The sequence below is a fragment of the Lampetra planeri genome, chromosome 30 (genome assembly GCF_965212315.1).
Source record: "Lampetra planeri chromosome 30, kcLamPlan1.2.h2, whole genome shotgun sequence".
Lineage (NCBI taxonomy): Eukaryota > Metazoa > Chordata > Hyperoartia > Petromyzontiformes > Petromyzontidae > Lampetra > Lampetra planeri.
In genome coordinates this window covers 11,771,718-11,789,290 of record NC_136136.1, presented here as the reverse complement: position 1 = coordinate 11,789,290, position 17,573 = coordinate 11,771,718, and the positions used below count along the sequence as shown (strand labels likewise).

The following is a 17,573-nucleotide window of genomic DNA, read 5'->3' as shown; positions in this document are numbered from 1 at the left end:
GCATCATAGCCACTTGACTTCTCAACTTGGTTTTACAAAAAAACTGAAACTAAACTCATAAAACTATTTCTCCACGTAAATTACACCATGGACACATTTCTTTTGTATGGCGTTTGAGAAGAGCAACTGACAAAAACCCTGCAACTGCGTGTGCAGTCTGGTCACCAATTCGATGGCATCGGTGTAGTTTCATGCAGTGTTCGTACCTCCCGTGAGAGCGAATAACGGGCGATGCTCGGTTACGCGATCAGCGGATGGCACGTTCATAAGAGGCCAACTGTCCCACTTGTGAAAGAATTGGCTTCACCTGCCATGGGTTTCCATGCACACCACCGTGGTAGCACCGCTTGCAGTCGAAGAGCAATGCAATCATTGAACACGAGCGAAACTCGCGCGTGATTCTGAAAGGCTTCCCAACGTTGTAGAAGTTTGCGGTTTGAATCCAACGTCCATCCTGGTTAATACTTGCAGGTGTATTAACCGTACACCCGCAAGTATTCACCATAGACCCATACCTCGGATTAGCACAGTTGGCTACATACGGTGCAAAATAAGTTAAACATACATCCATAAAAATACGCACTATCTGCTTTATGGTACATGCTAAAAATTAGGCAAATTTGAAAAATTGCACTGTAGATTTCTCATTTGGAATCTACATAGCAATTGTCGTCCTGTGCTGCTAAAACTTTGCAGGATCCTCTTGACAAAAAGAGTTGGGGGACTCGGGTTTTTGTGGCTAGGCTTTTTCTTTTGCATGGCAGGAGGGAAAAGCACCGGTGATAAACGGGTTAAGAGTTGAACACTTCAGTGTTTTCCAACCAATCCGAGGAGGAGGCAGCAGTAGACGCGATGTGGGTCGCAGCGACACTACTGGGACACTCCACGGATGGCGCGGTTCGTCGACGATGCCTTTGATGGCTTAGACTTCACCACAGCCCCAGTTCGGCGATTCTGCGATCTTCCGTTTGCCGATGTCCGAGCGCGGTGTGGCGAGGACCACGGTCGTCGTAGGAGAGAGAAGCCCGGAGGCGCTTCCACCCTCGCATCCTCCACGAGGTGTTTGTGCTGCCACGCCCAGACCACCATCCCGTGCGGCGAGTGCCGATGTCTTCTTTTTCGGCTGCTCGGGGCGGAGGCGGCGGTCCAGAGAGGTTTCCTGGATGTCAGCCGATGGCGTGGCGATTCTTCGAGGTCTCGTCGGAGCTGCGGAGCGATGTTGTCCGTAATCTGTGGTACTACTCCCCGGGTCGTCGCGGCATCGTGCCGGATGTTGGCCGGGAGCAATGTTCGCTGCACGGGGAGCCACGGCGGTGGAGTGGACCTCGGGGTGCAGTCGCCAGCGACGATCAGCAGCGCGGTGTTGATTTTGGTATCGTGTGAGAGCTGGCGCTGCACACCGGCGGCCCAGGGCTCCGTCCGCGGTGGAGGGGGGACCAGAGCTTGCATCGACATCTTCAGCGTGCGGGCGTCGCTTGCCCCACGTTGTTCCTATGTAGTTAACAAGCATAATGATAATAATTAATGTGTTTTCTGCTGAAGCATTCTTTTCTAAAAGATGCATATATTCGCTATGTGACATAACAAATCAGACGTTAACATGAAAATGGAAAATGTGCAAAGAAGCGTGGAGAGGTGCACGCTTAACTACGCTGAAAGAAAGAAAGAGGAACACATCGATTACAGAGCACACACCGCTTAAAGACATCATGTTGACTGTTAATTAGTGGACTTGGGACAATTCAGAAGGGATGCTGGTTAAGAATAATAACCGAGTGGCAGCCAATGGAGAGGACGCGCCGGAGAGAACGTGCCCGAGAGTACGTCCGCCAAGGAGACGGAACGATGAAATCGGCTCCTCGTCTACAGAGGCTGGGTGGATTTGTACAACGCTGGACTGTGGGGTTGCAAAGACTGGCACCGGACTACTAAGGCAGGTCAACAGAACTAAGCGCTTGTCAATTCCACAGTCTCTTCACAAACGCTGCTTTGAGGCTGCTTTCCTTCCGTCCTCCTGCTGATGTTTTCTTGTGACTACGAACTTACCGATGAGATGCTACGTGTCAAAACCGGTCCAGAGGTCCTGAGTATTGAGCCAGTGCTCCTGAAAGAATTAACTCGCAGAAGGCTGCGTGGGGCCGATGAGTGTAAAAAATATAATCCTTTTTACTTTACACAGAGGATCAGATATGAGAGGAAGGCAATATTGTCTGCTTATGTATTCATGTCGCCGTTGTTGTTGTTTTTGCTACCACAGGTGTGCCGCGTGGCGTACGAGATCATGCAGACCCTGCACACGGATGCGTCCGCCTCGTTCCGTTCGCTCGACGACATCTACTACTTTGGGGGGCAGAACGCCCACAACCAGGCGGCGGTCTACCGGCACGAGCCGCGCTCGCCCGACGAGATCGCCCTGGAGCCGGGCGACACCGTGGGAGTGGCGGGTAACCACTGGGACGGATACTCCAAGGGGGTGAACCGTCGCACGGGCCAAACGGGACTCTACCCCTCCTACAAGGTGCAGGAGAGGGTGGAGGTCGTTAAGTACCCCTCCTACCCCGAGGCCGACCGGATACGTCTGCAAAAGCAGCACTAGCAGTCGAGCTACAAGGGGGGGGGGGGGCCGTCACCGTCCAGCAGCAGCAGCAGCAGCGAGAGAGACTGCGTTACCCGGAATCGCGAGTTGTAATTGAAGAATCAAAAGACAGACGGGAGAGACTGCATTCTATGAATGAATTTAAACAAAAGACTACCATGAAATGAAGAAATAAACTACTGCTGGCGATGCTGTTTACTTGCTATTGCTTTGTATTTCATTGGCAGTCTTCAGGCAAGAGTTTGTCTTGTGGTAAGCGCGCCAGGCGATTTGCATTTGTGACAAGACTGATGAGCATTGGGAAGTAATTTTTCAGCCTTTATAATCACGAGTGCAAAGTGCAGCTCCGGAATTGCCACTTAAACAGTTAGGTTGTTTGTGGTTCACTGTTATTTGTTTTTGTCGAGAACTGTCTCTGTAAAGCTTTAACCTGGCTGTCTTGTATTACGTGAGGGATGGGGGGCGGTGTGTTGGAAGAGTTGATCATTTTCTGGGCTTGTAAACTTGTTACATTCCTTTATCAAACACCATGCATCTCCAACACTTTGGGTTTTGTTGTTAAGTTCAAGGCAGAGAGAGTACCTCAGAGTGCAGCTGGCAGGCTGCCTGGGTGTCCGACTGTGTCGCAAGGCAAGCAGGCGGGATGGGTGCATTCGTGTGGGAGACGTGTGGTGAGAGACGTGTGGTGAGAGACGTGTGGTGAGAGACGTGTGGTGAGAGACGTGTGGTGAGAGGCGTGTGGGAGCAGACGTGACGCACTCCCTCCGTGGTGGGAGCCCGCACGTCCAAATAGTCCTTCACCTGGGCCTAATACAGCCTGATCAGGAGAAACCAGCTCGCTACTTTGCCCGATTATAGATCGTAATCCTTCTAAAGCACACATTCATCATGAGAACATTACCTCAATTTTGTACTTGTGCGAGATGTCTGCGTGCAATTCGACACACGCGCTCCTCCCGATTCCTGCAATTATTGCCACAGCGCGGACAAAAAGAAGCAGAGGCAGCGGGGTCGTGACTGCGCGGCGTTTCCCCTCGATCGGTTGTCTTCTCCCTCGTGGAACTTTGCCTTGGCCGGATCCGGCGTTCGACGAGCCACGTGCAAAAGAGGTGTCCCCAACTTGTCTGGTGTAACAGTTTGATCCGTTTTGGCAAGTTGAGTAGTCTTTGGTTTGGTTAAAGGTGTTTGAAGTCACCGTTTGAGGACATCGTACTACAGCCTGCTCAATATTTTCTGTGGCCTTTTACACAGCATTTGTTCAGCCTTAAAGTGCCATCTTTAGCAGCTGCAAAAAGAGAATCGATTTACGTGCAATGCCCGACAGAGCCACTGTCTTGGGCTCGCTGCGAAGGACTGCAGGTTAGGAGGTTACCGTTGTTAATTCTTTCTTTCACTGGCGAAATTAACACGAGAGAATCATTTGTTTGCAAAATTTCCTAAATATACAACCGAAACAATAGCCACTCTTTTGCCCAACTAATTCCAATCAAATGGGAACAGACATTACTGTATATTTCTAAAATTAAGAAAGTCCTATCTGTAGTCATGGATATCCATTTGTGCTTGATAATGGGTAAGTTGTTGAGAATGTGTGGTTCTTTCTAAGGGCCGACTAAACTTTATGCTGAATGAATGATTCATAGTGCTACTTATACCGCATTTAATGGTCAAAATGTAAATATTGAAGTCCCAATATGAAAGCTGTTCGTCGTACGGCTCACGTTCACTCTCAGTTTCCCCTCTGTGGAAATATCGTAGAATAGGAGCTTTTCTCATCGTGCCGGCACCGGCATTGGGCGTTGTGAGAAGTGCCGGCACGTTTACACCGCTGCGTCATTTCTGACGGCAAGAGGGAAGCGAGCAAGCCGGGTTAGTGAGCTCGGCGCGTGACCTTGGCCCCGAGTACCACGCCGCGGCCTCACTGGGTCGACCCTGGCACCAAACCCCCATCGATTTCCCGGGCCACGTGGCTCCCTCTCAAGAGAAGCACGTTTGCACAATGTCACCCCTGGCCGCTCTCAGAACCAGACGTCACAGCGGGTGGGGGGGGGAGAAACTTGATAATGGGATGTATAGTCAATGGTGTCCCTCACTTCGCTTCACTTCACTTTTCGGAATGTGTCTTGGTTCAGAAAAAAGGCAACATATATTTTAAGCGCCTGTTTACCTCACACAAGCGTAAGTTAAAACGTGTATGCTCTTTCCCTCCTCCTGCTAAGGGCAGGGAAAGAGTTCAGGAGCAATTGTTGACACAGGAGTCGAGCCACACAAAGGCCTCAGCTGGGCCCTGACCTGGGCCCGACCTGGGCCCACCGAGACCATTGTGCAGTGGTCCTGGAGGTGCAGCACGATTGACTCCTCGTTGCAACATAGAAATGTGACCTTGTGCAAGAACAATTTAGCCATTCGGTAACAATGAGAATCTCGTTTAATGTGCTCCACCTTCACAAGACTTTTGGTTTGTGTTGCCAATAGACAATTACATTCACTGATGATTTTATTTCTCCTAATTTGTTATTTAAACAATTATGTTATCTTCATGGTTATCCTAACCAGGCATTAAAGATCCGAGCAATCTACATTGTTTGGAGGATAAGAGCAGTACTTGGACTCTGTTTAATTTTACTCAAGTTGCCCGGAGCCTATTTCACTCTCCGTAACAAACTATTGAATGCTCCAATTCCCCCTCCGTCGTCACTAGTCACACGTGACAGTCCTTCCACAGAACATCCACACATTCTCCAGAATTGTAATCGTCCCTGCAGGAGTTGGTTGTCTTGTACAAGAATTGTTCTCACCAACCTGGCCAGGGATAACTCACGCGCAATACCTTCAGCAAGAACGAATCTCGACTGCATCTCTCTTCACCACTTTGATTTTATTTTGCGTGCTCTTTGTTCAACACCTGTAACACAGATCATCGCCTCTAAAGCTGTACACTTATATTAGGAAGTCTGCAACAAAGACACTCGGTCATGTAAGCATGGTTAGCATACCTGGTTCATAGCTTAAAACAAGAGAAATATGCATTTGTTCCACGATTCTGTCATCGGAGGCCTCAAATAAATGTGAACAATCATTATTGACGGGCTAAAAAATGGATGTTATCAGAAACACAATAATTGTAAATATATTGATATTAAATCAATTGCAGTCTTTAATAGCAAGTTAAATGCCACCTACTTCACGTAAACTTTAATAATTGGAAATATTTCAATGCATTCAAATGTGCTTAGATTTGTTGCACCACAAATAACAACTCTGTAATCATATTTTATGTTAAAGATTTATTCTAACGAGTTAACTTCCCCATTCCAGGTAAAACGCATTAATCAGTGCAAAATTACCCATTCAGATGTTTCAGCAAGTCTGGAGTGTTTCAATTGGCACTTTTAAAATTGAGGCTATAAGTGCATTCCAACTACTGCTGAGTAGGACTAGATTTAGATTAAATGTGATTTCAAAGGCCAGGTGGCTCAATGGTAGAGTGAGCGTCTCTGGGGATTGAGCCGGCCCATCATCTCTCCGAGTCAATAAAATAAAGTACCACTTTGTGGGGAAGTCGACGGTGGCTGTCATATGAATAGACCCCCCCCCCCTCCAGCACTGGTTCCGGGCTGTAAACAGGAGATGAGCAGGAAATCACTTTGACTTGTATTGAACACTTAAATCATGCAGCATTTTACGTAAGAGCATGAGCTGTTTCTCGAGTAAACCGCATCGACCCCATTTATTACCCGGACGCCTAAATAACACTAGAAACTGAAGTACAACAATATTCGTACAGCCGAAGTGTGGCCACAGGCAGCCTTCGAGTGCTGCTGACATTCACTGAAATGTGTTTTTTCTGTTGACACAAGGGTTCCGTGCGTCTGCATGTGATCCTTATGGCGGTACCCCGGGGTGCCAAATAATACAACATGGCCGAGGCTATTAAATCTTGCATTTCTGGGACACTTTTTTTCCAGGGGTGTACTTCACTCCGCGATGTCGAAACGCAGCGGGGACGATTGCGCTGAAACCCTGAACGCTCGTGGTACGCACCGTAGTGGTGCATCGTGTACAGCTCGTCGAGATGAGTCGATTGCTGCATAGCCGACCATCAACAGACTAACAGTGACTGCATCACGCACATTATGCGAGAGCCCAGGGTACTATGGTACCCTGTGGTACCACCATAAGGTTCACATGTTCCCATCTGCAGTGGTGATGTCTATAAATAACACAAGGGAACCTTTTGAAAATCTGCTTCTCTTACCGTGCTGCCGCAAACATTTTCCAAACCGCTTGGCGCTTCAAATATGCCAGCTAAAAATGTTATAGCTAATGGACTTGCTCCAATATTGGCATTTATTTTTGTACTAGTTTTGCACAATTACATTGCAGAAGCTACACTGAGTGTTGTTGCGTCATTGTTGTTCAGAATTAGACCAGACCTGCGTGTCCCAGTGCAATGACATGCCGTCCAACAGTCACCAAATATACACACCTCGCTCGGTTGTATTTCCTGGATGCATTTTGTAACCTTTGCTACTTTCTGGCCTGTATATCTACATTTGAAAACCACCCAAATGCCGGTCCAATGGTCACTGTACAAAGGGGAACGTTCATGATAATTGTCATTGCTGCAAAATTAATGTTTTCCTCTGTGTAAATTCTACTTTTATTTTAAATGATTCCACTATGATTTTTCTGTGCTATCGAATAGAACGTGATTTTTTCATGTCTTGGTGAAAAATTAAATAAGTTAAACAGGCTGTGTGTGACGGTGGGTTTGCTTTTTGCCCCAACGCTGTATGTTGGCTGCGTGGCAATTGTCTACATTTTAGATGGATGAACCTTTCCTGTGCGAGTCTGAAATTAGGTCAAGAGGTTATCACGGCCGACGCCACTTCTGCCACGTCCCAAACTTGTTGCTGGCTCAACCCCCCGGGGATGTGAGGGCTACTGCTGGTCCCATCACCACTACTACCACCACCACCTCAACCAAATGTATTTATTGTCAAGTTGTAAACTATTCTCAGGCTTTTTCGGTAAAGTCACGTAGGTATAAAAAATAATAGAAATAAAATAATCAATCACGTTTCGGAGGCAACACAAGTCTCCGTCATCAGGTGGGACCGTCACAGCTAAATTTCCTGTATCAAGTGAGGAAAAATCCAAGAGACAAGCTCTTCAAATCTAGAATTAAGTTGTAAACTATAAAGTCAAAATGGAGTTTGGCAGACAGCAAATTCCGACCTCTACCCACCCGGTGTCAAAATGTCCAACATTTAAAAACACCGAGTTCCCGTGATTGCCGATCTTGTCCACGTTGTTCTGTGAAATGGGCTTTGGACAGGACTCGCCACGAGAGGGCGTTGATCGGCATGGCCCTGAACTGGACATGTAGAGGGCCTGGACATGTTGGTGCCCTGGGCAAGGGTTGGCGGGGGGGGGCTTCCTTGTTGATGCGGCGTCGGCACCGTCCCATTCACAATTACAGCCACCAATTACAGCCACCAGCACAATTACATCCACCACAAATACATCCACCACAAATACATCCACCACAATTACAGCCACTATCAACAATTACATCCACCACAATGACAGCCACCACTACTGTTGCCTGCGCTCGTCACCCATTGGGGTGGCAGCCGCCCCCCGTCCTCTAGGCGACACTGAGAGGCGACCGTCTCGAGTCTGGGACTCGTCGAGCGAGCAGCCAAAGGCGAGAGAACGCGCCCTAGGGGAGAGAAGGCGCCCCAGGGGAGGACGTCCACCGCTGAGACGAAAAAAAATTACGAAATGATGAACGAAACAAAGTGCCGAATACACCGAGCATCTTATTGTTTCCACTGATCGTAAAAAAAGAGACGAAGCGATTCAATCGTTGCACGCCGAGGGCGATCACAGTTGGGCATCACTGACTAACGAGTACTCGATTACGCGCCCATCCTCACACCGCATTATATTGTGGGTGTCGTAATCGATGAGTTGAGATTGGTAAGTCGCTCGTGTGTGCGCGCGCACCGCTGTGGATTGTAGCGTCACCACGACGGTGAAGACGACGCGAGTCGTGAGAATCGCGACCCAAAGTTGAATCGCAGCCGGTGGGTCGAGGGTGCAAGTCGACTCCTGACGAGGGGCGGAGCACTAAGTAATGGGGCGGGGCACCCGGGAAAGGGGCGGGGCACCGGGGAGAGTGACAGCACAGAGGAAGCGGCGGGGGCCTTGTCGGGCGAGAGGGGGGGGGGCGCGGCACGTGGACGAGAGGGGGCGGGCCAAGTGGGCGAGACGGGGGGCGGGGCACGAAGGAAGGGGGCGGAGGACCGGGTGAAGGGGGGGCGGGGTATCCGGAAAGGGGGCGGGGCATTGCGGGGAGTGGGGGGTGACAACACAGAGGGGGCCCACTCCACTCGATGGGGGGCAGTGCACGTGGGCGAGGGGGTTGCACGTGGACGCGCAAGCTGAACACGGTGCGATGCGTGGGAGGGGGGCGAAGCGGGGGGGGGGGGCGAAGCGGGGGGGGGGGGCGAAGCGTGGGGGGGGGGCGAAGCGTGGGGGGGGGGCGAAGCGTGGGGGGGGCGAAGCGTGGGGGGGGGGCGCGGCCTCACTCTGGGAGGGTGGGGCGCTTGAGCGCGCGCGTTTGGAGCGGGCGGGGGGGGGTTGAAGCGGAAAAGGCGGGGCGCGAGGGCTGCCCGCGCGCGTTCTGCTTCCGGTGCGAAAGGGCGGTCACGTGACGAGGCCGCGCCTCGTGCTCCGCGCACCACGCGCCTCGTCGCCCCGCGCGCGCCATGAGCGACATCGACGACGAGTTCGACAGCGACGTGAGGAGCCGGAGCCCCCCTCCACGCACTCCCCTCACTCGCCCCTCCACGCACTCTCCTCACTCCCCTCACTCGCCCCCCCGCTCGCTCGCTCGCACCGACTCTGAGGGAGCGCGGCGCCTGCCACGCTCCCTCAGCCACGCCGCGCGCGACTCTCATTTCACCCGTACGCGTGCGACGTGACCGCGTGTGTGTTACGTGTGACTGCGTGTGTTTTTTTTGTCCGCGTGTTTTTGTTTCACGCGTGCGTCAAGCGTTTCACGTGTCCGTATTTTGTGTTTCGCGGGTGTCCCGTGTGTCTGGCTTTTGTGTTGCGCGTGTCTGTTTCCTGGTACACGTGTGCGTGGCTTGTGTATTTCACGTGCTTCTTGTTTTGCTGTGGGCTGTGCAGTTCATTCGCGTGGGTCCCTGTTGTATGTTTCGCGTGCGCGTGTTTTCACGTGGCAGTGTTTTTCCATGTGCGTCTGTCTTTGTCTGCCCGTGTGTCTATTTCCTGCTTCACGCGCCCAGTGTTTCACGTGTCCGTCTCGCCCCTCTTGTCTTTAAGTGTCTCCGCCCACTTCTGTTTTGTTTGTGATTAACGTGTGTGTGTGGGTGGTTCACGTGTGTGTGTGGGTGGTTCACGTGTGTGTGTGGGCGGTTCACGTGTGTGGGCGGTTCACGTGAGTGTGTGGGTGGTTCACGTGAATGTGTGGGTGGTTCACGTGTGTGTGGGTGGTCACGTGTGTGTGGGTGGTTCACGTGTGTCACGTGTCTGTCGTGTGTGGTTCACGTGTGTCACGTGTCTCGTGTGTGTTTCACGTGTGTCTGTGTGTTTCACGTGTGTCTGTGTGTTTCACGTGTGTCTGTGTGTGGTTTCACGTGAGTCTGTGTGTGGTTTCACGTGAGTCTGTGTGTGGTTTCACGTGAGTCTGTGTGTGGTTTCACGTGAGTCTGTGTGTGGTTTCACGTGAGTCTGTGTGTGGTTTCACGTGTGTCTGTGTGTGGTTTCACGTGTGTGTGTGTTCGTGTGTTTCACGTGTCTGTGTGTTCGTGTGTTCGGTTCACGTGTCTGTGTGTGTGTTTCACGTGTCTGTGTGTTCGTGTGTTCGGTTCACGTGTCTGTGTGTGTGTTTCACGTGTGTCTGTGTGTTCGTGTGTGTGGTTCACGTGTCTGTGTGTTTGTTTCACGTGTGTCTGTCTGTTTCACGTGCCTCTGTCTTTGTTTCACGGTGGTGAGATGTTAATTAGCTCGCGCGGTATACAGGAGGTCGGGGGTTCTATCCCCGACCCTGACGCCTGCTGTGTATTTGGAGTTTGCGTGTCTCTTTCCCCGTGGTCGAGTGATTTCTCTTTTTTCTCTGGGTACTCTGGTTATTCCCTCCACATTTCAAAACATTCAATTGAGATTATTTAGTTATTTAACTGCTATCTATGTCCAAATGATAACTACTTTGTTGAGCTAACTTGTGTGACCAGGTCGCTTCTAAAAATAATTTAATACCTCGTGGGCTTGGTTTACTTGTATTTGTTTGTGTTTGGGCGATTTTTTTTTTACACCTTTCTGGTACTTGGTTTTCATATTGTTGTAACGTTCTTACTGGAAATCTGTGAAAAAGAGCTTTATTGCTCATAATAATCCTCCATGATAAATACATATTCTGATTCTGTGTTTCACGTGTCTGTGTGCGTGCGTGTTTCACGTGTCTGCATGTGTGCGTGTGTTTGTTCTGCAGGATGATCAGTGCTCCAGGTTCCAGAACACGGTGAGCGCCTGTGTGGCCACACAACGGCGTGGAGCGGCCCCTTTGGGGGCCAGGAGCGGCTCCAGGGTTTGGGATGTATCGGGGCCCAGTGTCCAGACCTGACCTCATACTCACGCCATTGTCACTGTTTCAGGGTTATTGTTCCCGCTATTTTTAGGTCGCTTGAGTAATAAATTGTTCATATTCTGAAGTTAGTATTTCAGTGTTAGCGCTTCATGTTTTCAAGTTTATATTTGTTTAACCAGGTGTGAGAATTTAATTTGCTTCGATAGTCTGAAAACCAAAGGCGTTCACGAATTCCAGCCCCGGTGGACTTGATGCGCTGGGATTTGAAGTCAGTCGAGGGCTTTGACAGCTGTGACACGCAGCCCGATTTTGAAATGTGAACTGGCCATGCGGGCAGCAGCAGCAGTGTGTATCGCGCACACAGTTGGCACGGTAGGCCGTGCTGTCGGTGGAGTTATTGTATCGTAGGGGGCCACCATAGACTGGGCACGTCTTCCGTGTTTACTGGGTAAGATTAAACCACAGGGCCTGTGGCTTTATCATCAAATTAACCTTGGGTGCCCAGATTAAAATGTCAAAACAATCACTTTGTGATTTGAGTGCACAATTTCTACTGGGCGTATTTTATTACCGTAATAATTTACATATATACACTAAGACTCGCGGTAAATTAAGTAGAATACCGTAATAACTTGATGTTTTTCTCTTAAAGGAGCATTTCCTCTTTAACCAGGTAAGAGCTCATAACCTGCCTTTGTACTTGGGGGCATCGGTTAACGTACTTGGCGGAAACTGTTATGACGCGTTTGGCTGCTTTTTGAGGTAAATAGCGACGGGAACGTTTTCTGATATTCATCGTGACACATTCCGGCGTGAAGGAAGTACACTGGGGCCAAGGTGCAACTTTTGCCAAGGCAGGTGAACGCGACTCGCTTTGTGGTCGGCATCACCGGCACACGGAAACCCGTTTCCCACCACTGCGTGGGTGTTATGATGACCCATTCAGCACCAGTTCTGCAATGTGCCATGATCGCAGAAAAAAAGTGGATGAAACTCTGCAAGGAATGTGCCACGTTTACCGTCTTCTGCGTGCGGAAAACCCTTTCCGCAGGATGAAAACAACATAGGATGTGATGTACAGGCAGCCTCGAACGAGTGGTTTTTATTTCGAGTTATGACTTAACACACACCTGGCACAGTTGAGCCATTGGCATGTCACTTGCATACATGCGGGTGTATGTTGGGTGGAATGTCTAGACCAGGGGTCGGCAAACTGTGGCTCTCGTAAGGACTGCTTCGTGACATTTATTAAAGGCCACAGTCTCGTGTTCACATTGCATTGCAACTCTTGAAATATTGACGGTTTTTTTCCGAATTTTGAAAAAATGGCGCTCTTATTTTGGTTTGCTGGACTAGATTAAGGGTAGAGGCTGCAGCCAAGCTGGACTGCAGTTACATAGCCATGAAACTAGATGCAGGACCAACACTTTTTTTCTTCTAAAATCGGTGAATTGCCGCCGTTGCTGTAATTTCCCTAGATCCACTGATTGCGATTTCTAATCCGATCTACACATTTTATGTACACGAGCATTTTTACATCTGTTGCAGGTAAACAGAAATGTCAAAGTGTGTATGTGTTTCTTGTAGGTTAAAACATAGTAAACATAAGATACATAGTTGGGCACATCGCTATGGACAAATTAAACTAGAGAATGACTGGTTTACATATTTTTGTTAATGTTTAAAATATCTGAGAAGCAGTCAAACTGATTATTTCCAGTTGAGTTTGGGTTAACCCAAAAAAAGTTTTTATTCATTTAAATAAAATGGTCTTAAAGAAGGTTAGATTTACTAACTACATGCATAGACAGAAAATGCAGTACATAATATCCAGTGAGTATGTCTGTCTTTGGGTGACCGTATGTATGTATTTGCGCACGGCTTTGTGATCAAGGATTTATTTGTGGCTGTGTGTATGGTGCGTGTGAATATGGTGTGTATACTGTATGTGTGTTTTTATCCATTGTAAAAGAGTTTGGTTAAAATCGCTATTCCTGGTTCTAAATAGTTTTGTCTAGATGCTGTTAAATACTTTATTTTTTTAACCACGATGATTTTATTTTATACAGCTTAATGGTTTTCATAAACTGTATTATTCAAGAACTGTGCATGGCATATTTCTGCTTATTTCGTTGTACCCAGGCAGATAAGCGGGCCCACCACAATGCATTGGAACGCAAGAGGAGAGACCACATCAAAGATAGCTTCCATGGTCTGCGTGACTCCATCCCCGCAATTCAAGGGGAAAAGGTCTGTCACAGGGTAATTGTTTTTTGGTTTTTCTAAACACGGTCGAGCACAGGCCCGAAGGCCACAGACACATCGAGTGACCAGTCGCAAACGGCACGATCAGAGTTGGAATAGGTAAGAGTGTGACACGTGTATATGGACATTGAGCAAGGTTATCATTAGGGCTTGGGGTGGGGAGGGAGAGACGATGGGAGGGAAGTCCGCAGTGGAGCAGTGTGTGAGGGATGTTGCAGCGGCAGAAGAGTTGTGAGCTGCAGTGTGGTTGGTTGAAGACCGCTCTGATGAAACAACGGTCCAGTTCCATTCATTTAGTTGAACTTACACTTGAATGGTACATGCCCTAACCTAAAAAATCAAAGTACACCCTCCAACTTAGGTCCAATCTGAACTTATACGCATTAATCTATTTGTTGGCATTTTATGGAATTACCTGAAGTGACCACTGCGTTTTTGCCTATCCAAACTTAAGAATGTAAAATTCCCACCAAAAATGACACGTATTAGTTTGTCGACTGTGGATTGGTCCTCGATCCTTAATGCTTGTATTTTTTTCCAATTTGTATTTCAACTATTGGCGTGATGTATTGAAACAAAGTATCAGTTTGGGATCTCTCGCAAAGCAGTCCAACTTTTCGTCTTCTGTAAATACCCACGGATTAACTCTGATCCCTCAGTCGCCTCTGGTTTAGACCAAGTCGAGGGCAGCACTGCTTACTCTGCCCAACGAGAGTGAGATTCGTCACATGACCATCAAACCCGATATTGTAATAAAATGTAATGTGTGGGGGACTGGACTGAGATATAACCACATGCAGCTAGCTGCCTGAACTCAAACCTAGGGATCTCAAGAGTTGGCACAGAGGGCTTTGTTGTACACGGTAGAAGATCGCCATCCACTGGCAGAGTAAGTGCATTAACAATTAAGGACAATACAGTCGGGAACAGTGGAGTAGGGCCAGGTTATGCGTGTACACCTGAGTTAGCCTGAAGTTCTCCGAAACAAGACATTTGTATTAATTCTGTTTGTGGTTCTATTGTCGGTGTGTCCTGCCTGCCGTATTGCATTTCACTGCAGGCCTCCCGTGCGCTGATTCTCAACAAAGCAACGGATTATATCCAGCACATGAAACGCAGAAACAACTCTCACCAGCAAGACATCGATGACCTCAAAAAGCAGAACTCACTCCTAGAGCAACAAGGTGTGTGGAGTTCGCGATTTACAAATAGCAAACGATTGTTTTTGCGATGTTGTGGTCTTAACTTTTTTGAGTTTCATAGTTTAGAGCGAATGAAAGCTTGGCTACCAGCCCCGTTACTCAAGGCACTCTTGCAAATGCGACAGTTCTTGAGTTCTCACCGGCATTAACTACACTTTGCTGATATCTCCTGGCCACCTTGTGGGTACGGCAACATTTGGAGTTCCATAAACAAACGTGATCTGCTAATCCTTGCCTTCCAAACACCGAATTACACTAGGCATAAGATATTGCTATGGTTCCTGATCATTCTCAAAGTCTTAGTAAGAAATTTAGCTAAACTACATCACACTAATGTGTAAAAACAAAATTATAATTGTGTTTTTGTAAAAACGAATTTTAAAGTTTCTGTTCACTTTTATCTGTAAGAAAAAAACTACACGAAATGAGATTGCCAGTTAAAACAACCTATGTTTTAAATATTAAATACATGAGTTGAAATTATAACAAATTACAGATGTTCACGCATCTCGGAAACAAGTGCTCTCCATACAAATGTAATTTTTTGTTGTGGATGTGTGAGTCATAATGTTCTTGTGTTATTAAAATTGTGTTGAAGATTTGTGATGGGCACTCGCACGAATTCTGGGTATCGCTAAAGATCTCGACATATTTGATGTAGTTTCTCGCAGCCAGTCGTATAATTGATTCATTATTTGGCTTAAGCCATGTAATGACCTGGCCAGATTTCATTTTCGCTTCTTGGATTATTTCTTTGCTTCCTGGGTTTTCCAGAAGATGCTTGGTGTAGTTTCAAGTGAAACATAATGCGAAATTTGCCTGAAGAATTGTCTTCAACTTTGAGGTGAGCTCAAACTATAGTATTTGGCCTGTTGAAAGCTTGTACATACGACCAATTTAATGTTTGGATAATGTCGGGTGGTGGATGGATTTCCAACTGAATTGTGGCCGTAACAATACTGACCTAACACGTGAATTATGGCTTGCGCTAAGAAATGGATCCTATTTGTGAAAGTATATCGTCTTCGTGTGTCGTGTGTTAACAGTGCGAGCGCTGGAGAAGGCCAGAGTGTCAAAGCAGCAAGCTGGCACCTCGTCGCCCAGCGGCAGCTATGTTGGCCTGAAAGGGAGGGCGGCTTCTGCAGCGATGTTGGAGGCATCTTCCAGTTCTGACTCCGAGGCAGAGCCCAAGGAGCTCCAGAGCCGTAAGAAGCTGCGCACGGAGCCAAGCTGATCGCCTTCAAAATGTCCACATGGCAGGCAATTGTTGTTGTACCCACTAGCTCAAGTTATGCTGGGGCCAAGGAAAAGGTGATTTTTAATTGAAACCTGGTATTTTATGAACACTCCCATGTCCTTCTTTAACTTCAAATTTATTCTTCAGTTAAATTCTTGTGTGTTTTTTTTTTCAAAGCAATACAGTTTTCTTGATGCCGATAAAGCTACTTGAATATCAGTCGTAGCTTTTACAATTTATAAAAAGAAATATTTGGCATGAAGCCATTGTAAACAGACCTACATAATTTGGTGTGTTTTTGGATGGTGCATGAATGATGTTTGTTTACAAAAGCTTTGGTTTTTTTTATGCAGCCATGTTTTGTGGTTATAAAAATGTATTAACTTAAGTCCATTCCTTCCCTTTGCTGTATATACTATTCTTGTGGCAGCCTTCCTCCATAGTCTTCTGTCCAGTTCATCTCCATTGAGAAATAAGATCAGCTGGGGGGAGAGCCATGTTTTAGCTTCATTTGGTTTCGTGGGGATAAAGTGACTGATCCGCAATCATGTCTCGCACACATTTTGTTAAGAAGGACTCAACAACTCGCTGCCAAAATTCTCTTGCATTGTTCTGAATTATATTTTGATGTATTTTACATTAAAAACAGCAAACGAGATGAAATTTAAAAATAAAAGTAGTGTCCATCTTAGCTCCGGCAGAGTGCTTTTGTCAGGGAGTGTACATTCACTGCACACCTCCGTACTGTAGAAATGCCTCGTATCTGCCATGGTTGGCAGTATTCCTGCATTGAAGAGCTCAATTTGCAGAAAAGAGTTGTTCATGCGAGTATCAAGTCCGTCTTCACATCTTATATCAAGCATTGCAGATATAAGAGTGGCAACAGCCGGAGCAGTTCAGGATTGCAAAACCAGGAGCCAGTAATTCCCAAACCCCCACTCTGATAAAGGCGAGAACCATTGGTGCACGAGTTACACCAGATCCATGCGGAACGATGCACGACTCGCAGGCAACCTTGTCGGCACCAGGTAGATGCATTATTCGGTGGCACCAATAAGAAGCGGAGTGAACGTCACGAGGGGGACACATGTCTACACCACTGATTGCAGCGCGGCGTAGAATGTCACTTCAAGGGTCACACTCCACGGTAGGAGCATCACGCGGCGACGAGGGAGCCGCCGCGGACAGTGCCTCGGTCTCGTACGTAATGTGTGCGAATTGAACTTCTTTCACACCATGCGTAGCCAACCATCCTAATCGGAGGTGTGGAAATACACCGCCCGCAGTCGCTCTTTTCAACCGATTAAATAAACCTGCTTGAGAATGACGGTGACTCCTTTTTTGGTGATCGCCCTCTGAGCAATGTGCCAAATTTGGCAAATAACCCACAAATTGCTGAATTGGAATATGCAGAGTAATCATAACCCCCGACTATGAAAGCTTGGAAGGACCCTCCTGAGACAGTCGTGAGACTGAGGCTTTCCTGACTGACGAAAACATAATACTTTATGGAGTTTTGCTAAACATACCAATACATTCTAGATTTGAACCAATACAGGCAGTCCTCGACTTATGAATGCTGAAGATACAAACCAGCTTCTATGATATATACAAAAAATCGATAATCGATTTAAAACTCAGACTTAGTGG

The 17,573-nt window shown here is 47.6% G+C and overlaps 2 protein-coding genes across 25 annotated transcripts in view; both read left to right on the top strand.

Annotated features, from left to right (window-relative positions):
* Positions 1-7,353, top strand: part of FUT8 (fucosyltransferase 8) — a 388,964-nt gene extending 381,611 nt beyond the window's left edge. For all 24 annotated transcript variants that reach the window (XM_078608817.1, XM_078608813.1, XM_078608810.1 and 21 more), the window contains one exon: positions 2,258-7,353. In XM_078608817.1, coding sequence (XP_078464943.1) covers positions 2,258-2,596 — 339 coding nt within the window. In that variant the 3' untranslated portion in view covers positions 2,597-7,353. The remainder of the gene's footprint in view (positions 1-2,257) is intronic.
* Positions 7,354-9,257: 1,904 nt separating this feature from the next.
* Positions 9,258-16,614, top strand: LOC144728984 (protein max-like). Its single transcript, XM_078608793.1, has 5 exons — positions 9,258-9,408; positions 11,124-11,153; positions 13,362-13,481; positions 14,545-14,668; positions 15,733-16,614. Exons 1-5 carry the CDS (start codon positions 9,376-9,378, stop codon positions 15,918-15,920), a joined length of 495 nt encoding a protein of 164 aa, XP_078464919.1. The 5' UTR covers positions 9,258-9,375; the 3' UTR covers positions 15,921-16,614.
* The last annotated feature ends 959 nt before the right edge of the window (positions 16,615-17,573 follow it).